This window comes from Platalea leucorodia (genome assembly GCF_965183815.1).
Source record: "Platalea leucorodia genome assembly, chromosome: 9".
Classification (NCBI taxonomy): Eukaryota; Metazoa; Chordata; class Aves; order Pelecaniformes; family Threskiornithidae; genus Platalea; species Platalea leucorodia.
Window position 1 is genome coordinate 1186523 of NC_138831.1, and position 24324 is coordinate 1210846.

The window sequence follows — 24324 nt, forward strand, 5'->3', positions numbered from 1 at the left end:
CTGCACTTCATGTTTCACTGCAATTTCCTTCTGAATCAAATCTTTCAGCTGCAACTCCTGGCTCAACCTAGCAGTTCTCAGGATCAATCCAGCTGTTATCATTCAATATGTAAATTGAACTTTCAATGCTTTTGCAGTAATCTCTTCAGACCTCCAAATAAATCAGGTACACTTTGTATGATTTCTTGTTTTGACATCCTAACTTCCCCTTATTATAAATTCAGATCAGAGCATTTCAATCCAGTCATAATTACATCATCCAGGCATATTGCTCCTGCATTATGGAAGCAAACAATGCAAGTGGAAGAAGTAGTTCCACCAACAGCCCAATTCCTAAATTTAGTTCCCCTGTCTCTTTTCAGTCACAGCTTTTTGAGGGTAAGCTGTGCTATCTCACAATGGTTCTTCACACACACCCCCCCTCCACTGTACACAGGGAACCCTGACGGCGTTGTACCCAGGCAGTCACCAAGCTCCCCAGAGGAGTGCTGTATGGCTATTTTATTCACACATTCAAGAGGTAAAGAAATAAGCTCTGTGGATCTTCCCCTGGGGAAAACTAGTGGAAGCAGGTGGTCTACAGAAGCATAAGAAATACTGCTCTTTCTTGAAATCAGTAACCATGAAATGGAAAGGGTAACAGTTCCTTATCGTCTCTCTTCCCCAACACAGAATTGTGGTGTCAAGTCCAACCCAGTCCAAAGTGGATATTTTTCCTTCAGAGATGCAGAGCTCTTTTCTCCTCATAGCCAGTTTATGCTGCATATCCACTTACTTCCACAGAGTATTTGTACTCCAAATCAAAACCAAAAAAATCCCACATCAGCAAGAAACTACGAAATATCCTGCTTTATTTAAATAATCCATTTCTAGTTGTCTCAGAAATATTATTTTAACCTCTGCATGCCTTTAAGCAAACTTAAAGGGCAAAGTATAGAACTGAGCAGTCAGGTTAAGGAGTGAGTGGGATAAAAATTAACAACAATGCATTAACCTGTCCCAGGGACTCGTTTGTATCTTTTCATTGTTTATCACTATGATCTCTGCTTATTTTGTAATTATTTTTTTTTAAAGAAAGCAGAATTCCAAGGAGATAAATTTTCTACTTTACTATTTCTTAAATAAAATGAAATTTAAATGTACACAAATTCAACACCACACATGTAATCAGATAAATCTATATAATCTCTTCTGAAATCTTCATCTCTTTCAAAATGTTAAAATGTTCACAGTGTTAAAATGTTGATTCTGTATATATAGCAAACAGTCTAAAACAGAAAGACATGACAACAATCTGCCTGTTATCCAATGTGATGACTATGTTTCTTACTCAGAATAACCAGTCTCTCAGAAGAGTAATGTATCTCACAGATTCTCTCAGTTTTCATTAGTACACTATCTCAATTTCTCCAGGGAAATTATCTTTGAACAACATATCACTCTGCCCTTGGAACCATCAAACTGACATTTGACAAAACTGTGGAAGGCTCGTAAGTTAAATTTAAAACTCTGTTAAACCTTGCCTTACACATCTCATTGAGCTCTAGCCTCCGACGGAAACAATTAGGAAGGCCAACATCAGAGGCTGGTGGGAAAATTTCTAGCACTGGTCAGTATATTGTACATGGAAAAAATATCCATCTCCTTTTTGTCTGCACGCAGAAAAGTTCGGGGACTATATAACCTGCTGGAACCTAAATGAAAAAAAAAGTTACTGTACTGATTCTTGTGCTCAGAACATTTTTTTACTGTATAGGTAGGTGCACATGGTGGGGGTTATGCCAATGTATTTGATTTTCTTGTTTGCCATCAGTATCAATAGCCCGCCATGTTCTAAAACAGGTGCGGCATTTTTCTAATCATTCTAACTCCATATAAATACAGATGAAAAAAGCAACAGCTACAGACATATTGATTAGCAGAAATTAAAGAAATTAATAGATCTGTTTCTTAAATTAAGTTTTAACCTTAATGATGATTCAAGCTGCGAAAACTTAACGCTTCACTGAAAGCCCACAATAAACACTAATCATATGCTACAACTTATCTAGGACTCTAGGGATGGAAGTTGGCAGGGTTATGAGGACAGTTTGCTTCAGGAAGGTCAGCTGGTTTTTTAGGTCAATAAAACATAACAGAAATTGCACCTCCAACTGCTGAACAAATGTTTCTGCATACCAATGACTGAATTCCAGTGAAATCAACCATAATGACAACTGCATAGCATAATACCTTTCTTTAAGCTCGCTCTGGCTAGAGAGATTTTCAATCAATGTTGAGTACATTCTAATAGAAATGCCAGAGTGGTCACATTCAGACAATAATTTCATCACAGCCATCTCCAGAGTTTAATTAAATTAATTAATTTCTGGAAGAAAGAGCCTGAAAATAAATGGTTTAAGTATTTTTACAATTCAGGTGCAATACCTATCCATTCAAGCACATTAAAATGTGCTTGTAGTAGATAGACAATAAAGTGTTTATCTGATTCATTACTGTAAGCAATCAGCCTCAAATTCCAGAAACAAAGTTTTCCAGCTGGAAAGTAACTTGTAATTGTGATGTGCATTAAAGCACATGAGGAAAAAGAACACTCGTCAGTCTTTTCATAATGAGCCATCTTCTGCCATGCAGTTTGAAGGCATCCACGTCGGAAACTTCTCTGACACGTCCGAACTGTGAAATGCGAACTGTGCTTGGTTTTGAGACTAAGATACCAAAACTGTCCCAAACCGGCAAGCTCTGCTTCTCTATGAATAGAGAACAATGCTGTGCAAAAAGTATACATTGACATAAAAATTCTGAGAACTTCAGATTTGAACACATTATGAAGGCAGATTGGATATTTGCCGCGTTTCTAGTCAAATGTGCTGCATGGCAACCTGATAACCTGGAACCACATCTGCAAATGCAAAACTTTGGTAGCTGAAATCCACCTGGAAAGTCTTTGCAGTGTACACCCTCCTTTATACTCCAGTCCGATTGATCTGTGAAGAAGTAAACACTTTTTGCCTTAATAATGATTGAAAACCAGGTCTGTTCCTGCCTAAAAAGCTCCTTCAGTACAGGAAACAAACCTTTGTGCAAGTTTTCAATCACCTATTTCAGAACCTGAAAAATAAGGGATGAGCTTAAGAGTGTAGAACTGTCTTAAATACCTGTCACAGGAAAAGGGAAAAAAAAAAAAAGCCGCACTCTGAAATGAATGGGGAAGGGAAGAAGCAGAGGAACCTGTAGTCCAAACCATATAAAGTTACTAGTTTCTAAAATACCAAGTGCATGTTTTAAGACTTCACTAACATAAATTTTACAGCTATTCATAAGCATGAGAAAGGAAAATTAACATCCAGGCCTACTAAGAGAAAAAATGTTGACTAGATCAATTTTTACCTTCAACAAGCACCACAAGACATGTAATAATACTTGATAAGATGATAGGATTACTGAAAAACAGTGCACAAGCACAAACGCTAGATAAACTGATCTAAAATCTGGAAGAAAGAAAAACATGAATCTGACTAGATGATGCTATATGCGAACAGAGGATATAAAACATACACGTACGTACACCTCCCTTGCAGGTCCAGAATCTGGCCAGCACAAACAGCTAAGAGCTGCTGAACCGGAAGCTGAACCACTCCAACTCATCCTATTATGTTTGCAATAACAGTAAAAGGGGTGATGGTAAAGTATTAAGACTAAGTCTCTGATCTTAGGTGTAAACCTCTCTGTACACTATTACTACTGTTCAATCCTGGTGTTGAACTGCCTAAACAAAGCTAATAAAAGTAAAACTGAAAGAAGAAAAAAATCTTAACATGAAACAACATATGAATTGAATATGTTGTTAACAGAAATTTTTTTCTTACAGACTTCTGACAAAAGCATTCATTTACTGTAAAGTTTCTGATCTAGAAATGGAATAACCAAAAACTTCACAATAGGGACAAGCAGAATAAAAACAAAAACCAAAAAAAGACAAACAGAAGTTAATTAATTAATTAATTAATTAACATGGAATCAAAATGGCCAACTAAATGAAGCATCAATGAAAACATTCATTGCAGAAGGAGCAATTAAGTAGGAGAGCAGAAAATACTGACCTGGAAGTCAAGCTGGTTGGAGTAGGGATGAAAGCAGCAGTTTGGAGAAAAACAGATAGGGAGGAAGACAACAAAAGAGAATAAAGGGAGGAACACATTAGTTCTTTAAAAATATAACAAGCAGATGTTATATCAGCAGATTTTATTCAAAAAAAAAAAAAAAAAGGAAGGGAAAGCGAGAAGTAAAATAAAATTTCTGTAGCAGTATATCCTTGCTGCGCACTGAATAAAACAGAAATTTTAAAGTAAAATGTCATCTTATCATTTGTGGACTGTGGAAAGCCATCCATATTTATAACCACCCAAATGCACACACACATGGAATGGAACAAATAAATTAGGTGGATATTGGTAGTGTTCACTGCCACACAAATGTCTCATCATATACCACAGAGTCTTTTTTTGAACCGACATAGGTTTGGTGACCCATGTTCATCAAGTCTACCCATGATAGCCAAAAGAGCTAAAAAATTTGGCAGCTTGTTCAAAGATATCATTTAGAAGTTCACAAAGCACTGTACCTAATAATCAAAGACAGATTGGCCGCCCCCAGGAAATACAGCCCCTTCTAACACTGACAGCAATTTTTTTCTTCAGTCTGAAGAATAAGGTTAATACTTCATCACTGAAAATACTCCGATGCTTGTTAACTTATTTGTTAAAAATACCTAACATGCCCTTTCAATTGAGACAAAAAAAATCCCTGCCTGACACCCAGCTAGACTAATCCTTAAAGCTGTAACTGGTGCACAGTTTTTCATTCACTTATGAAAGGGAAATTTTTTAAAGCCACAAAAATACTTTTTTTGAACGCCATTATTCCATATGCTGATGTTTTGTCATTTATGCAATGACTTGTCAGTGCTGTGTGGACTTGTTTTCATCAGAATTCAAATCCAAATCAATTCAGAACAACTTAATTGTACTCTAAACACCCCAAGAGCTTTAATGTGCATCTATCGTGTTATTACCCAAAACTTATCACTGCATATAAGGAGTGGATAATAAAAACCACAAACTTACTGTTTAAAAACAAACTGGGTTTGTGTCATAGCTAGTATAGTATTTTTAAATGAACTTTGATATGGTTGTGAGCTTTGCTGAGAACCTGTGCTCAATCAAGCAAATGACCAACCATGTAACATACCACTGGAGAAAAGCAGATCCAAGATTTTGCAATCTACACTATGTTCTCATCACTTTCTTTCTCTTTTCAGTCTAAATTTATTAATGGATAATTTATATCCGTTGTATTATGTGCCAACACTCTTCTACTGAAATCACTCTTCTTTCACCGCAGTGCTTACCCCTTCACATATTACAGAGAGCAAGCATCCCTACCGAGCCTTTGTTTTGCCAGAGAAACAACCCACTGTTGTTTGGACTCCTCCTGTGGCATGAGAACTCACTCCCTTTAATGATCCTACCAGTCCTCTCTGCACCTCTTTCCAGTTTTAATTCAACCTCCTTGAATATGACTGATGAGAAGTATATAGCAGTGTTCCACATGGAGTCTTGCTAGCATTTGATGACATTAATACCTTCCTGTCCTTACTGCAGACATCTATTTGACATATCAGGATTCACACCTCATTATTTAGATGTCTGCTTCATTATTTAGATGGCTCATAATGGCACTGCCATAAGTAAATTCACCTGATCTTTCTCTTCCTAAACTATATCAAGGATTATCCTTTGCTTACAGCAGGCAGTCTTACTGGTCCTCACTTCACAATCATGCGTTTTGTACTATTGTATTTCACTTAATTTCCCTAGCATGTTTCATAAATACACTTTTCATGGTAACACCATTAATAAAAGCATTAAACAATATACTCCTTCCATCCTGACAGTTCCATTTCAGCTGCAGTTACCTCTCTTTGGCTAGGCCCTTCACATTAAAATTTAACCTGGTCACTATCTTACCCAGTTTCACTTACATTATCGAAAAAAAAACCAAACCAACCACCTAAACCAAAAAAAACGACACCAAATTTCCTTCACCAAGAAAACCAAAGAAAAACATCAAGCTAAGTTTACAAAAAGTACATTATGCTGGGATATATTGCATTTAATTTTAACCTGTTCTCATTAGAAACAGATAAATCACGAAAGATGTAATAAAAGTTATCAAACAGCTTTAGTATACGATGAGGAATTGGTTCTGCTATGTAGTAATAAGTTATAAAATACAAGATTAATATATGTGGAATAATTTAAGAAACAGACCAACATGTGTTTGTATATGAGGAACAGCATGAATCATGAATCTTAAGTGATGCAACTCAGAAGTGTGATAGTTTCTGAGGCAAGAAAATCACATTAAAACCAAAAGAATTACCATTCATATGAAATCGTTTTCAGGATTATTAATAATGTTCATCTGCCAAATAGCATACACATATAAATTTAATTGCCCATATCTTGAAGCAGATATTTCTACCCTTGAGTATTTGATACTTTCTGTGTCAGTAGTTTCTGAAAAATAGTAGAACATTAGTATTCATCATCTTGTTTTAATTCTTGTTTGAATTTGAAACGGTTAATTTTATTACAAACATTTTTACTTCCGAAACTGATTTATACAAGTACACCTCATTACACTGCTGAACTCATATGTCAATGTAATAAATATTGTGAAGATATCATAGCTTGCAATGCTGTAGATTATAACTCTCTCAGAAATTTATGTTTATGAATTTTGAGAACTTATGTTGTTACAATTATCTTGCAATGTAAAGGTGTTGGCATAGCAGTGAACATGGATCCCAGCAAGCTATTAACCAAAAAACACATTTCAAAAGAGCATTAATTTTCCTACAAAACCCCAGAGACGCCCTTGCATATGAAGTTAGGGGAAATGTTGAAGATGTGTTGTTTCTGAGCAAGAAAAAAAAGGAGAAGAAGTAAGGAGAGAAAACAGCAACCTAGAGCCCATTCTATGAATTACAAAACAGCAGGACAAGAAGGAAAGAACATTTTCAAATATGCTTCTGTTAAAGTTGCAGTCATTTTCACAATGCTTTATTCCCATAAAGTGGGTAAACTGAGCTTTGGCTCCACCTCTTGCCTTCAGTAATGAGCCAATCAAGTAGTCATTACAAGCTGAAAAAGTAGTAGCACTTCATAAAATGTTACAGCAATTTACACTCTACCTAACCCCCTAGAAAGGGGAATTTCAACATCAAAGTTCCCTCTCTAGGGACACCAACAGGTGGCACAGTTATATACAGATTTACATCTTTAGGCCAATGTTTTTCGAAAATAAGGAAGAAGGAGAGAAAATACATTAAATTTTAGAGAAGCCTAAGGTGAGCCTGATGAGTAAGAAGGGTTAGATACCCACTCCCTAAAACTATTTCCCCATTACACCTTTATATGGCTGGCAGATTGCTAGCCTTACCATACTAATCAACAAATCTGTGCCTAAGAATCCATTACCAAGTGAAGGCAGTAACTTCTGTTGATGAAATCAATAACAGATAATTTTCACATAAATCCTTTTTTTTTTCCCTAGTTTACAATAATTAACTTATATATACGATGTGTATAGGAATTTGGAATTAATCTTGAAAGCTGTACATAAGTTAAATGAAGTGAGAAACTGCATTACAGTTAATAGAGTTCACAAACAAATCTTAGAGCATGATGATTTCCAAAAATTGCAACATACTACTGTTCTTAGCTGGTCATGCCACAGATATGTTATTGTAAGCATTACAGAAGCACTTAAAGGTTCATAGCAAAGCTTAACTACTTCATCACGTTCAAAGTACAGTATATCCTATTCAAAAGGTCTGTGCTTACTCAGTGGTACCAAATTATTTTCTGAAAAGTTACTTCAGGATCAACAACACAGACTGGAAATTGGTGTCCAAAAATTTCACTAATAAAAGTGAAATTTTCAAAAAAAAATCAATACAGAAATAGAAAATTCTGTCCATTAAATAACCCACTACAGGGTTCTCAGACAATAAGAAGAGGTTGTATGCTGACAAGGCCATAGTAATATCTCTGCATCACTTGGTACCTTGTTGCTTTGTAATCGTTGTCTTGTAATCAATAATTCTCAATTCAATTCAAATACATCTACTGATCTATATTGATTCTTTAGTTCTTTTTTATATAAAATATTTAAACCAAATTAACATTTACTAAAAACTTTAGATCACAAGCTTCACTACTTCGTCATGTTCATCTTTTAATCTTAATTGTCATTTTAATATTCAACCATTCAACACGTATGTAATTGCTACATAATAAATCTCTTCAGATTATCTTCTCGAACAAAAGTTTAGCATGCCTACTATTGCGTCTAGCGTCACACAATAATTCAGTAGGTTTCATAGCCCAATGAGGATATCAGTTACTGTTTCTCTAAAAACTACACAGTCAGTTTCCACCAGCTTGGTCACCCCTGGAGTCACTGTATTACACGCCTAGGTCTGCCATTGCCCCTACAGTACATGCACCAGCGGGTGGAATAGGCAGTACTTTCCTGACCACACAAATTCACTAACTGCGTTATCTTTTTCCAGTGTGCTGCTTTAGGATCTTGGAGAGTTTAGGCAGAACTCACAGTCATGGTGCACAAAGTGACCACTCTTCATTACTAGCTTTCTCTGGTATCTACTTTACACATTAAAATCAGTGCAAACACTAGAGTATTCTAAACTCCTCCTGATGTGGTTGTCCTCATGTAAATGCTCAGTTCTATTTCAAGTACAAATCTTTTTTCACTTTAAATTTGAGGTCTCGGTTCTCATGACACTTTGATAACTATAGACCATTCATTATTATCATTATTAAAGCCAAATGTCTGCAGAAAAAGGTAAGTTCTGGCAACAGATAACTGTGAAGGTTGATAAGTTATCATCAGTAAAAGATGCACTGCACATCTTCAGTTCCAAGTTGGCTGTTTTTCTCCCCTTAAGGTAACCAACATTTCTGGCAGATCTTCCCAGTGGGACAGAGCAGTGCTATGTCTTGACTGGAACTATAGCAATAATCACAATAATGAGATCCCTTAAACTTCTCTTTTGGAACCGTGAAGCACTTTTCTTCTGACTTCATCACTAGAAAACAATTACATAAAATATTTGAAAACATGAATTTCCTTCTTTCATTTAGCTGAGTGGCTAAGTACAGGAAGGGAATAAAGAAATCAGATCCACATAAATGGCTTATCAGTCAAATAGACTGCAGCATACCATATGGGAGAAGGTTCCAAGAATCATTTAATTATGAAGGGCATGAGACAAATGGATCCCCAAAACCTCCTGTCTCCAATAAGGGAAGACTGTACAACCTTCCCAGAAAGAAGACAAACACTGCCTGGTCAACATCAGAAAATACTCATTTGAAGCAGACAGAGACTACAGAAACACTGAGAAATAGTTACAACTATTATTAAATAGTCATGAGACTGGTTAGAAATACTTACCAATACTTTTCAAGACCTCTGAAGCACGTATGGGGACAAGTTTGATTTACCAGTTACTGGAAAGACAGGATTGTTCCCCAACAAGGTTTTCTGGGAGGGTTGTTGTCACTGTAAATTGCATACAGCTTTTCCTATATGTGTTCCTTATATGGAGACTATTGAAAAAGTGGAAACCTTAAATTGTTACAAAGTCAGCAGACAGGAGATGCAGTCCTCAGGTAGCCACTTTTTTTTTTCATTTCTGATTCAATTTTACAAGACACAGCAAATATTCTGTTAAAAAACATATTCTACTCTTAACTTCTCTGCTCTGCAGTGAAGATCAAGTAAATAAAAATGCCACTCAGCGTAAGACAAATAATACAAGAATTACCTTTCTAACTCAGCAATTTTCTTATCTTTGTCATTCTTCTCATTCTCTACTTCCTTGAGTATTTCTAGAAGTCTGTCAACCTCAGCCTGAGCTTTGCCACATTCTTCTCTATAGTACGATGCCTCTTTGTCAAGCTGTTTCATTCTGTCTGCAAATTCTGGATTCATCCGTACCTCCTCTTCAGCCTCATGAGCCTTTAGAATCAATATTTTAAAAAAAATAAGAATGACAATAATTTATATAGCTTTAAGAGCTTTACTTCTTCAGTCTCGGAGTTCAAATTTTCATGAAAAAGGATTATGGGTATTTCTGTCTGATGACAATATTTCCTACAGAAATATTGCAAAAAGGAATAAAAATACCTTCATAGTCTAAAATTATAGTCAACTGCTATCATCCTGAAGGGGGAGGGGATTTATTAAGGTTTTTTACATATTAAAGTGACCATATTTCAAGGGAGTTTTTAAAATTAAAAAATCACCTTGCAATTAAATTCACATTAAGCTTTTAAAGTGTCTCAAATATATAGGCAATTTCTTAATAAATCATATTCTCTCTCTTTCCCCATATATATACGCACACACACTTTGTCCATGTATATATATACACATGCACACAAATACATATACACATATTGTAACCTATATCACCAGATGTTTCAAATGCAGTTTGATACAAAGAATTTAAAAGGAAGAAATTGTTGTTACGCAGTGCTGATTTCTAAAAGACAAACTAATGAACTAAAAGTGGCTTTCAGCAGACATTTTACCCAATAATCCTTTTTCTCTTATTAATACTTAACCTGAAACATCAGAAGAACAAACCCATTGGTGAAAACGGCACAAACCTGGCAAACACATGCATGGATGGGTGGCAGTTTCACAGACAAGAACGAACGCAATGAGTACGACGACGACAGTGCAGAGCCCAATCTTACTCCCATCAAACCTAATGGCAAAAACCCGATTAACTTCAATGGGGGCATGATCTGGCATCAAGTGCTTTAAACTGTTGGCTGGAGTAATCACAGACAGATGGAAACAACAATGCACTGCAACGCTTAGCCTACCCCTTGCTTCCCATTATTCCTAATTGGCATCTTGAAAGAGCAGGCAAGGAAAAAACAAGTAGTTTAAGGCAGTGCACATTAAACATAGAAAATTCAGATAACATCCTCTTAACATACAGGAACTTTACATAAATTCAGGATATTTAGAACTGAAGGTCCGCCAACTACCTTATTACACACAGAAGACGTGGACTTATTTATCTTCTTAATTTCAGGGAATAGACAATGCAAGCAAGCAATGAAAGAAATGCAGATCAAAATGAAACATGCGTGTTTTGGAAAGAATTAATATAAACTACAGGTACTAGAAGGTTTATATTCTTTGCAATGGTTAAAATTTTCTGTATAAATAAAGAACAAGTCTGGGTTTAGTATAAATACAACAATTAAAAAATTGAAATTACTAGGGAAGAAACTTAGGGGGGTTGCATGTAACATATCATTTAAGCATGAGGATAATAATAAAAAAGATAATAGATTTTAAGTGTTATTTATCCTACTGTGAGATTTTTATTCCGAAGAAGTATTTGGTTACCAAAATAAGCCAAGGGAATGGCATGAGAAGCCTACTGAACTTACGGGCCTTGCTCTTCAAATTCTCTATTTAGGATAGTAATACATGTTCCAGCCCTGAATTCTATGCAGATACAGGACTCTCCTAACACAGAGCTCGTTCCAAGGTAACATCCAAAGAGTATCTTGATTTTACAGTTTGGGCGAGATGCTAGCAACGCGATGATTCCTTTTCATCCTCATAAATCTTCATGCTTTAATAATAAACTTTGATTTATTTTATACCAGGTGTTAATTATGTCAAGAAACTTACTTTCAGTGAGCTTTGTAATTTTTGAAGTAAATGTAATATTCAGACTCGGGGCCAATTATGTGAGAGACTGTGTACCAATTTCCAGCTGCAAACTACTTCAATTTTCCATCAACTCTATTAAGAAATTAGACAATGTTTTCTCTCTCCAAAATGAACGCTAAGTGTTCTTTTGCAAAGAACAAAAATAATTCCATATGTTGGTAAAGGTAAATTCACTTTAGAAAAAAGGAAAATGATACAACCCAACTCTCACCTTTAAGATACTAAGCAACCTGTGCAAAGAGCATGTTGTTCCCTGTTGCTCTCCAGATTTCGCCTCTTCTCCTAAGGGTAAACCCAGAATTTCACAGTTCCCCTCTACAGGCTACCACTCTTTAATATTCCTCCCTGTCACCTTTCTTTCCCTTCTGTTTATTTTAGTATATAATTCACTTATTTACCAGCCTTGCTTCTATCATTTCATGAAGAGGCAAAACACCCACCTTCCTGCCTCTAATCAGTCTTTTCTTCACTTTAGCATAAAAGAACTCTCAGCTTTAGCCCAGACTTTTTTCCCTCCATGCATCTCTACCCTAGTTTCAACCCAGGACACGAAGCCTGTCTTTTTTTTGCTTTTCTTTGCCACACTGGACTTTCTATGATGAGAATACATAATTGGGCAAGACCATGATAGTGTCACCAATGCAAAGGTGCCAAATGTTCAACTATCATAGAATATTCCTGTTACACAGCAGCTCAGAAATGTACTGACCAAATTATCTACTGCACAGCTTACAACTAAAACATCACCTGAAATAATAGGTATAAATCATACTCCTCAGTTTAGCCCTATAATCCTTGCTCAATAGCATGCTAAGGAAATTAATGTTAAGTTGCAAAAGTATTTCAATTCTTGTGCTTTCTGTGGTACTCGTGCCATTCCATATTTGTGGGATGTGTTTTTGGAAAATTCCATAGCACAAACTTGGTCATTGTATTTCCCTATGATTCTCAACACGAAGTGGAACCTATAAGATATGATTAAATCCAATGAGTAAGTATCCAACCTATACAGGGTTCTGAGGTGCAGCACAGTTATCCGTAATGTCACATATAAATCCATATAAGCATTCCATTCAAAGACAAGTGTAAGATTATTCTAATCTTTAAAAAAAAACAAAAAAACACCCAAAAAAACCCCAAGCAAACAAAAAGATCCCAGTATTGCAAAACCACCAAGTAAGTTGGTTGCCTCTGCTTTTACAAGCACTTCCTACAGAATATTTTTGGACTATTGGCAGGAATCAGATTTCTACCAGGGCATTGCCTTAAAGAAGGAGGAAAGGAATTTAGTTAAAAAGGGAGAGCAAGAACATAAAACATTTTTAAAAAAGCTCTCTGCAGGTGGTACTCTAACTTGCAATGAGTCCCTTGAAGGGAATCCTCATTTTGTAAACAAAGCTGCTGATACTACAAGAGAGCAAAGCACAATCCATCTGACATTCCCAGAACAAAGGCGTAGAATTACTTGTAAGTGCCCTATTACATTTTATGGCTTTGAAAGATGTGTTTGGATTTGAACCAGGCACTTTTTTCTTTAATTCTTATATACAGATCAGGGGTGATTTGTTGACAGATGAAACTTGACTTTTGAGGTCAAGCAGTAGGCCCAAAGGAGATGAAAGGCAACTCAGCTGATACTGACCCTGCTCCCACCAGGACAGGGCTAATTTCTTTGGCTTTTTGCAGGCTGTGAGAGACGGGCTTGGATCAATTCTAACCAGAAGCTGCGCAGTTATCATGTGAATCACAAAGTCTCTACCTATTAGTGCTGTCCTCTCTTCTTATTTTCATTTCTGTCCCCCTTTTTCTCCCCAAGTTCTCTGTTTTCTTGGGAAGAATACATTTTCTGGTTTTATGGAGCTTTAATGGCTAAGATTGACTGGTTCATGCATACCTTTCAGCAGCAAAGTAATTGCTCTCTTAATCTGAATCTGTAAATGATAATATTTGTGTGTATAGTGCCGTACTTGTGTGCAGATTAGGCTAGTTTCAAACTAGCACACCTGGTTTATGATGTTTTGTCTGTCAGTCTTGTGACTGTGGTGTTCTACGTTATTTTTACAATTCAATAACAATAGCATATCACTCTACTGTTGGAATTTCACTAATTCTTACAGTGATTATGTATTGTTCTGACATTTGCTTAATAAGTGCTACAAATACTTCAGAAGTTAAGTAACATTTCCTCATGCAAACCACAAATTTCCTACAGAAACACCATAATAGTGTGGTACAGACATGCAACATGAATTATTTAGTCTATTAAAATTTTATGGTACAATCATGCATGCATTATTCTGCATAACAGAAATGGATGGATAGATAATTTCATTTTTAAAGCTTCGGACGCAAACATACACAGAAATCAAATGAGTATTTCATAAAAAAATAAATGGAACAGCAGAATTTAATGGAACATGCAAGAAATTACTTTGTAAGATCCTTCAAATTTTATTACTTTCAATAGTAAACTAAAAAAAAAGTTGCTGTCATCCTAATATTTTTGTAGTCTCCTTAAAATTTAGGGTATTCTTATTTCACTTCAGGGACTGCTCTAAGCAATTTAGAGTGGATTCTGCAAGTACTTTAAATTTTACTCTGACATTGCTCTGATGGAGCATTTGTAAAATTAAGTCTTTAGTATTCAGAAAAAGGTTCATCAGAACTCCAAACTAAGTACATCATTATATTTTCATTACAGGACAAAAAAAAACCTGCTTATAATAATTTTGCACAAGAATTCATTGGGTATTTCAAAAAGTTCACCTTTCAAAACAAACATAAAGAAATGTGCACCCAATTCTGTTCACATCTTACTCACACAGGTGAATACATGGTGCAGTCATTTACTGTAGAGCATGCAGGACTTGCACCCCTTCCGTATCATCTCCACTTCAGTACCCAAATGTGTATAAGAATAAACATTACTGTATTTTAAAAACATTAGATTCAGCAATAAATGAAAGTCTTGGCATTGATACCTGTGTGACATAGTAGAAAAAACACATTCTACCACAAAAAAATGCTATGTTACTGCATGGGCTAAAAGAGGTCTGCTCAGAGATTGACTGTTACTTCTCTGACACGTATAAGCAAAAGAGCATTAAAACTTCAGTACTTTAAGATTAGATTGCCATCTCGTTTTTTATAACGCTATTATTCTCAAAACAAAAAAAGTAAGGAAACATTCTATTAAATAAAGGATCCTAATGATTTGCAGTACAAAAAAAATGTTTCAGGTAACTTCTATTATGCCATCTTAAAGAACAAGGGTGAAAACATGTTGCCATTGACTTCAATCAAATCACGATTTCATTTCAAGACCTTAGGTGATTTTGGGGGAGAAGAGGACCATTACTACTTATGTTGCTAAAAGTAGACTGATATATATAGATATATATAGATATATATAGATATATATATATATATATAAAAGTAGGAGAAGAAATAAAATAAGCAAGAAAAGTTTATTTAAGAAAACGTGTCTCATGGATATACTACAGTTGCTGCCTGGTTCCATTATTTTGGAACTGCTGACAGGCTGTCCTTTTGAAAATCAAGCATGTAAAGGCAGAAAAAGTAAAATTAAAAAAGGACTGGCTGACTTTGGAATACCACACACAAATAGACTAGGTAGTAACAAATGAATTCCATACAGCAGAGTAACTAGTATTGAAATAATGACTGGAAAACATTTATGAAAGTCAAGAGAAAAACTAACACAAAAAAGACTCCAGTCTGAAAAGACATGCACAGTAGGAGTGCAAATGATACGACTAGAAACAGAACTACCACAAAGGCGATCCAAGATGATACAGAAAAAAGGGTTTTATCGTTGAAAGGGAAAAGCTCTTTGACCAGCAGTGTGCTGGATGGTAAAGGTGGTATCATCAGATCTTATGCTACTTACAATCAGTTTATGACTGGATTCTAAAAACCACTTAACCAATAACTTTAAAAGTAAATACAGCACATTCTGTGCGATTCTCTTTTCCCATACATAAGTCATGACGTATCCATTACATGGTTAGAAGCTACAAAACGTTGCAATAATAGACTCCAAAGCTGGAATCCTGGTCCACTGACATTCATGGCAAAATTCCCATTGGCTTCAGCGAAGGCAATACCTGCCTAATGCATAGTATCACATTACTTCAGCTATAGAACCGGTTCTTCTATATATACTATCGCAATTACATGGTAATTCCAATTATGATTACTATGTGAACTATAGCTTATAAATTGCTATTACAGTGACATCATTTTTTCTGTCCTGTGATGCTCACAGCACATTAAATGTAACAGTCTCAGCCAAAAAATGAAAACTCTTCTCTGCAGAGAAAATGTTTGTTACAACTCTTCCTCAAATTGAAAAAGGAACACAGTCAAGTCAAAAGGGTAGATATTGTCCAATTAAAACAGACATTGGCAAGAATAATAATGCTGAACAAGCCCAGGTAATACTGTTTGGCTCTTTCAAACACTGCCCTTTGCGTTCATCATTTTATATTTCAGCATTTTCTTTAATTAAATACAATGTTTCCATATTCGTCATATATATATATATATATATATATGCTGAATGTATACAGTCTTTTATGAGTAAAACTGATCCGAACTATTTTAATCGTACGGACTTTTGACAACAGTACCGGTCACCTCTTAGATATTATTATTCACATAATCACCTCAGTCTCTTAAGATAAACTGAATAAATTAGAAGTTAAATAAGTTTGAAGGATCAAATAAAGTACTGCAGAAGGAGGAATTAAAAAGCAAAGCAAAAAAAAAAAATCATCTGCATGCTTTTTCTAATGGAGAAGTTGAGGACCTAAAGGCTAGGATGTTTGTTTTCTCAGAAATGCTGTATATATTCTTAAATGGCCTTGAAGTCCACAAAGTTCATTTATTTGGATGTAATGAACATAGCATAGTGAGCATCAGAGGTATTCTGCAAAGCTCCACAGAGGAAGAGCACAACACAATAAGGTAATGGATCCTCATGCTTTCATATGTTACAGCGGGCATTTTAAAAAAGAACTTACTGGATTGTACATCTGATTGAACAACTGTTCAGCTTGCTACATTGCAAAGTTGGAAGGGAGTGAAGCACAGACAGGGAAAGAAGGAAAGATCCAGGAAAACAGTGTTAGCTCAACAAAACCAGTGCATTTGCACAGAAGAACTTGTCGTAAGAAAGTAGAAATTTAAGATTCTAAACATTCCTTGGTGAAAGTGAGAGGCACTGGGGAAACATAAATGTTGACTTTGGCTCCTAAAAAAGAATAGCTGGAGTAAGAAATTTAAGGTTTGTGTTACTTTCCCTTTCTCAAGTTAAATAACCCATGAAATAAAGAAAGGTGTCCACTTTTGATGATACATTAAGTGCTGGTCCCAAGCAATGAATCACAAGAAGTGCTTTTGGCTGAGGCTGCAATTTATCACCAAAGCTTCAAAGATGGTAATAATAAAAGATTAATTAAATTCTATCATTAAATTTATTACTTTTCTTTCATTTAACACAGACTGAATTTTCTATGCAGAATGACTTTCGAACAGTACAGCTTGGCAAAAAGTACTTTAGCAACTGCAAATATGTCAGTAAGCAAGTAAATTTAAGGTAATGAAAAACAACAAAAGGAGGAAATTCTAGAGTGGATAATAGGATTATATATATATAGACACATATATATATATATATATAAAAAACAGCTACCTATTAGGTAAATCCTGCGGTTCTTTCACTAGTAGGAATACAAATTAAGTCAACAAAAAGTCTGTGGAATTTTGGCAAAAAAAGCATTGAGCATTCTGGGTTTTAGGATTTTTTTTAATTTTATGAATTTCAATCCATAATCTTTGTCACAAAAAGTTTAATAAGCATGTCTATGGTTTTAAACATTATTTTGTGTCCCAAAATATATCACGGTCACATGAATAATTACTCTTTACAAATATCCTATTTATTACTTTTTGAAACGTGTCTGCTCTATAAAATTAAAACAGTGGGTTTAGAATCAGCATGTTTTCTCCTGCTGAAATGCAAACAATCCAGTTAACTAATACTGAAAAATATTTGGATCTAATCAGACCCAATCAAAAACATCTTTATTATCAATAAATGAATCTTATTCTCTCCAAAAACAGGAAGGAGAGGAAACAAGGGAAGACAAACTTTTAAAATATTTTTTTTAAAAAAAAAAGGTTACATATTTTGGTTGGACTTGCTCCTTGTACATGTTTTCTTTCAGGCATAGTACTTATTACCATTACCAGGGAGAAGTAACGGCTAGCAAATGGGCACAGAATACTATCTTCATATTTATTAGTATAATTTGTTAAAACATACAAATCAACATTAAACGATGATGATTGTACAGCCATAATGAAAAGTGCCTTCTCTGATATTTTTAGAGAGGAGTAATGTGTAAGCTGCATTCACATTTCTCAAAATAACACGCAGCCCTTTGGAGGCACTTTTGAAAAACAGATAAAAACTGTGCCCATTCCTTGTAGCTTCCATAGTGGTTAATGTTCATATATAAGCACACTTAGGGGACGTGCAGGTTAATTTGCTCCTAACTATGTTGATGTTCCCTCCTGCTCCAACTCAGATACATGCAAGAATAACCCAGATTTCTGTTTCAGTTAGTCTCCTAAGGAGTGAAAACATGGTGAAGGTAGATTTCTGGGGACCAATTACTTTTAACACAGGATATTTACAGGTTTGAACATAAAGTATTTTATTAGAGAAAACGTGAATTGAAAATTACTGTTTGGAGTCTACTATCATTAACAGTCACTGTTTCTGTTCAACTAAACATGCCCACAAAGAAGGCTGTAACTACATTTTACTGTGGAAATACCTGGTCTCCTACAAATGTTGGGTGAATTTCCATAGGGGCTTTATGCTGTATTTATGATATAATAAAACTATTATGTTTTCAACTTTCATTTAATAATCCTTTGTATTTATACACAGGGAACATACTCCCTTTTTATATGAAAGACGTCCCAGACACTCTCTGGCTTTTATAAGTGCTTATTTTTCCATGACCATATGATGTGTTTATATGTACAGTCATAAAAGATTGACCTAGGATTTCAGGTCCTTCAACAGGACCTGAAAATTTTGATTTTTTTTTTAAGTGATCTGTGCTTTTAGGGTTTTTTAAAATGAAGAAAATAAGGGATTTCAGATTGTAATGAAGTATATTTTGTAGTGAAGTGCAAAGCAAACACACACATTTTCTAAAAAAAAAAAAAAACAAACCACAAAACCAAAATAAAGGACTTCCAGAGAAACAGCTTCTTGGATATTTTCATTCTAACATCAATAGCATTTATAAGCTATCAAGAGTAGTTGTGTTTCTGGTAAAAGCTTTTGTATATGTTTATTGAGAAAGATTCCCTTCCTTCCCCTCCACAACTAAATGTGTAACACAGGCCCCGAATTGCAAATATTTGTTCTGAATTAAAAAATAGTAGCAGTATAAGGTTTACACTCTGGTATCCTTTATACTTTGCAATACCTTCTTCACAGGTGAGGCTGTTGAAACACTGCTTAAACATAGAGCAGGATACTACTCAACCTGGGTAAAAAGTGTGTCAGAATATTATCCTAATGGTGGTAAAATTCATAGAACAAATAAATATTCTTTCTAGAAAATGAAACATTAGATATCAATACAAAAAAAATAGCGTTTGACATACACTTAGTCATGAATTGCAGAAGGCAAACATAATGCCTAAACCCATCAAATACGTCATGAGATCAGTGTTCAAACAATGAGAGCAGACATTACCAAATGACACAGAAAAAGGGCAAAGAAACAACGTATGGTAGAAAAAGCATCAACAAATTTGCAAATCATTTAAGCAAAAACTTTTTAATGCATCATTTTAAATAAAACCATGTTATAAAATGCGGGATTTGTATGTTTTCCTTTAAATGCTTGCTTCCACTACTTGCTGAATAGAAATACTGACTTGGTAGCTGAGATAAACTATGCATTATTTTGCTTAATTATCGCAAACGTGTTCACCAACAAAGCCAAAAAAATGCCAAAATAAAACCTAGCTAGTGTTTGCATTCTGGAAGCAGAATTCTTTTGATTAGTAAGTACAGCGTTTCTTGGACAAGCCTTTAATTTTTTTTTCCCCATGTTACAAACGTTTCAGTCTACTCATAGCAGTATAAATTCATAAATTGCTGGTTTGATAATTTCTTTTTGCCCTTCTGCTTTCCCTCCAATGTCCTGCTCCCAGTTCATCTATTTGTAGCGGCTTCTCAGAATTCCCTCATACAGGTATTGAAGGTAATTTCTGAGGATTACTAGTGGCTTTGGTACAAGCCTCTTAAGAAGAAGTTAGCAGTATTTGATGCAAGCATCAGCAAACAGCATAAGATGGGTAGATTTTAAATTTACTCCAGAAGAGTAAATAAGCTCATCTTTTCAAAATGAGGGTGTGGGATGTTGATTTTTGTTATTCTGATTACTGTTGGTTGCTTGTTTTAAGATGGAACTTACCTTTTTCAACTGTGCTTCCAACTTACTACACTCTTCTTTCTTTTGTTCTATGGCTATTTCTAAAGACTTAAGTTTGGAGTCTCTTTTCAGCCCTGCTGATGCCAATGAAGATGCATGTTCTTTGAGATCGATTAAACTAGACTGGAAAATGACCAAGAGTAAAAAGTTAATTCCTAGTCACCAGGACACTAACTTATTGCCAACTTAGTAATCACTCGGATCCTGTTCCCCCTCCCCTTCCCCAAAAGGAGTTGACACAAGGATCAGCATTGATAGCAGAAGACACCGTTTTGAGAATACAACCGGTTGGAACCACAGGAGCTGGCGTGCAGTGAAACATTGAAACATTCACAGTACAGACAAGTTGACATTGTATTCTGGAGGTACAACTACTTTCACGTCTGTTGCTCTGACAAATGAAAACAGGAGCAACAATGGAATATTTGAGCCTACTGGAGGCTTATGTAAAGGGAGAAACTAGAGATAATGACACACAGCTACTCAAAAACTGAAGCAATATTTCATGTACAAAAGTGAGGATGATGAAGAATGCTTAAGAAAATAGCAGTTCAGAAGCTGACCACCGAAGTGGCAGAATTTCAGTACTTGAAATGATTCAAGAGTAATCCTAATGCACTTACTTTCATCATCATGACATAGATAGAAGAACACAGATCTTACTGAAAAGACTGACCTCTTTTTCTGTCAGTTCAGCTTGTAAAGCATTGACTTTCTCCTTCAGGTCTTTGTTTTCTTTTTTATAAGATTCAATTTCTTCAAGTCTTTCTCTGTCATCTCGCTCTCTTTGCTCCTTCAAGCGCTCTATAATTCTTTCCTAACAAGGGGAAGAATTGCAAAATGGAAAAGTTGCGAATCATTTTAAGAAAAGACAGAATAAAATTTCTTTACGTGAAGTAGCACTTAGAAAAATCAACTTTCAGAAGCAGAGGATGATTGAGTTAATATTAAAGTCAATGCAAGATTATCCCTGATTACAAAAGCATCAGATCAAGGTTTTTAAATACTTGGTAAGAGTAACATAGTACAGAAACTTCATTAAATATCTATACTGATATGAATATGTTTAGTCTTGTGATAGATACGGAAAGTTATTCATCTCAGTAATGTATTTTCTGTATTCATAAGTGATTGAAGTCTTGAAGAAAAGTTCAAAACAGAGAGGCCATGACTGGTTTACTCAGCTGGAATTTGTTTGTTTTTTTGAATGCTAGCAGCCTCTGCAGTGGTTGCAAGAAGTTTTCAAGGTTCTGAATCGAATTAGAAATCACTCACTTGCTAACTGTCAGTAACTTACAGTTTACACGTATTATATTTTGAGAGGACAAAAAAAAGTTGTCCAAGACACAGAAGAAGTACCCTGCTTCAACTTCTGATAGCCAAAGGAGGATTTTTCTTCACCTAATTAACAGTAACCCGTACACACATTTAAACTCAACCACGTTTTTAAATGTCTTGCTGTCTGCCAGTTACTGTTGGAAGGATTGCTGAAAATCACCGGTCGGGGACTGGGTGATGACTTCAAAGGCTGAAATGTAAAAAGCAGATGCAGTAGTATGGTTTTGTTAAGCTTTGGTCACATCCTTCAAAAACCACATTTACCAATAATTGAAGGATGCAAACATTAATCAGAGAGAAATACTTAGGGTAAAATAAAACAACCACTAGAATTGCATTTGAATTGGGAATAGGTCAATTTAAGCAGAGTATCGGGGAACTACTAGTATCATTTTTGGAAGTGGCAGTCACAGGGCGGTGGAAGCAACAGCATTTAGGAAAGTTAAACCTACATGGGACCAAACTACCTCCTGACTGATGAAGTTCTACACTACCAGCGGCGCGGCCGAGGTGGAACCATCAGCCTACTCGCGGATCCTATTCCAGTCCTTTTGTACTTACGCCCGAAATTTCCAAGAAGTAGTTTACGAGTGGGATCAATACTTAAAATACTATTTCATAGAACTGGCCAGGACTGATGGAAGCCTAATATTATTAGAAAGAGAGAAAAATCTCATGCTAATTCCCTCTGTCCATGATTCCTTATACTGCCATGTATATGTACAAACACACACGCTGGAGATATAGAGAAACCTATATATGCGCACACGTGCACGTGCACACACACCCCCCAAAGTTTACCTTTGCCCATATCAATATACTCTTAGCTATGGTTATTAGATCTCAACAAACATTACAATGCAAGCAGCATTTCAGCAGCTGTACATCCCATTCTGATTCGTAATGAACTTAGTCATTATAATGAAAGAAAAAAGTTAATTCATTATCAAAGTTAGCTTAAGTAGTAACAGCACTTTTAAAAAGCGTACATTGTTCGGACAGCCCTTCCTCCGTACACTAGGTATGACGTTCCTCCAAGCCCTAGAGGATCTTCTGAAGATTGCTTCTGTGCTTTTTAAAGCTCAAGGCATATTTTGCAAAAAGCCAACTGTCAACACTTGCATGCCTAAAAAAGAGCCTAACCTCAAGGCTGTGATTTTCATCCCAGCAGTCTCCAACCCTGGAGATATTCAGAACCCAGCTGGGCAAGATCCTGAGCAAACTGCTCTAGCTGACCCTGCTTTGAGCAGCTGGGTTGGACTAGATAATCTCCAGAGGTCTTTTCCAGTCTCCTTGGTTCTGCGGAATAGGCAGACACATTTTCTAGATTCTGTACCTCAAACACCGGTTGTTTCTCTTCTGCTCAGTCTCTCTCCCCCCATTTTCACAACTGATCTCTTTGTAACACTGACCACATCAGCAACTCTGCTGACAACGGTCCATCGCCTCCGCTTGTTCATGTTCTCCTTTCACACCGCATAGCAAAGGAGCTAGTTTCTACAAAACGGAACACACACAGGGTTTTCAGAAGACCGGGAAGTTTTCCATAAGTGTCCCCTTGTATTTTCAGCTTCTGTCTACCTGCCTTTCACTAAGCATCTGTTGAGATGTCCCATTTATTCACCGTCCTATCATTTAAATGCCGTATTATCTGCATGTATGAAGTTTAAAACTGATAATCAGTTTCTGTACAAACTGAATAAATATTTCATTATTTTAAATTACTGATTCAAAACTTGGCTACCCTTAAATCAATTTGACTTTAATGGGTTATGCAGTTCCCTGAAAATATTTAAATGCCAGTTCAAGTAGTAGAAAAATTCAGCTTCTCGTTACTTATTTGCAATGTCTCTAATGTTTGTGGTTACTTATTGGAGAGCTAATTGTAGACCCCAGTGTAAGTGCAATTAAGCATATTAGAATTTTAATTTAAATCTTTAATTTTTATATTTCCTTATTTTGATTTTAAATATTTAAGAATTAACTTCCTTTTGCATTATGTTTATATAGCAAACTTAAGCTATGATGCAACATATTTTATTGCGTAACATGAGCCGTTAAGATGAAGTATCAAAAGCAGATGTGGGGTATCGATCTTCACAGGTGCTGGCTATGTGACTAGTCTCTTGTTGGGTGTGAACCCAGGCCGAAGTGAAAAACGCATGCTATGTTTCAAACGCATTCCTTACAGAGCCCTTTCAAACACTTATGTTCCTCTGATAAATTAATTTTTTTTCTTCCAGTTATACAATATTGGCTTCCAGGTGTAGTAATTCGTTTCACCAATAGCCAAAATGTTAAAAAATGCATCACTGAGTATTTTATAATGTAACTAGATGTATTAGTAAAATTAATGTTAAATATTATTAAAAGGTTTTAAACAATTAGATAAAGATCTTTACCAAATAAATAGTACTATTTAAGTTTGTAAATACATGTATTTTGAATCTTTTGGATATTGGAAAATAATCAGCATTATACTGAATAATCTTGTAATAAGAATATTGGTATAGTTATTATTTGCTACTCAGTTCCTAAGGAAAACCTTTTCAAAGGGCTGGAAGTTCATAGTGCTGCTTTC

The 24324-nt window shown here is 35.4% G+C and overlaps 1 protein-coding gene across 1 annotated transcript in view; it reads right to left on the minus strand.

Annotated features, from left to right (window-relative positions):
• Positions 1 to 24324, minus strand: part of ERC2 (ELKS/RAB6-interacting/CAST family member 2) — a gene marked incomplete at both ends in the record, with an annotated part of 442749 nt that overhangs the window by 224315 nt on the left and 194110 nt on the right. Inside the window, 3 exons of the mRNA XM_082322574.1 lie at positions 9920 to 10113; positions 20388 to 20528; positions 21082 to 21222. Coding sequence (XP_082178700.1) covers positions 9920 to 10113; positions 20388 to 20528; positions 21082 to 21222 — 476 coding nt within the window. The remainder of the gene's footprint in view (positions 1 to 9919; positions 10114 to 20387; positions 20529 to 21081; positions 21223 to 24324) is intronic.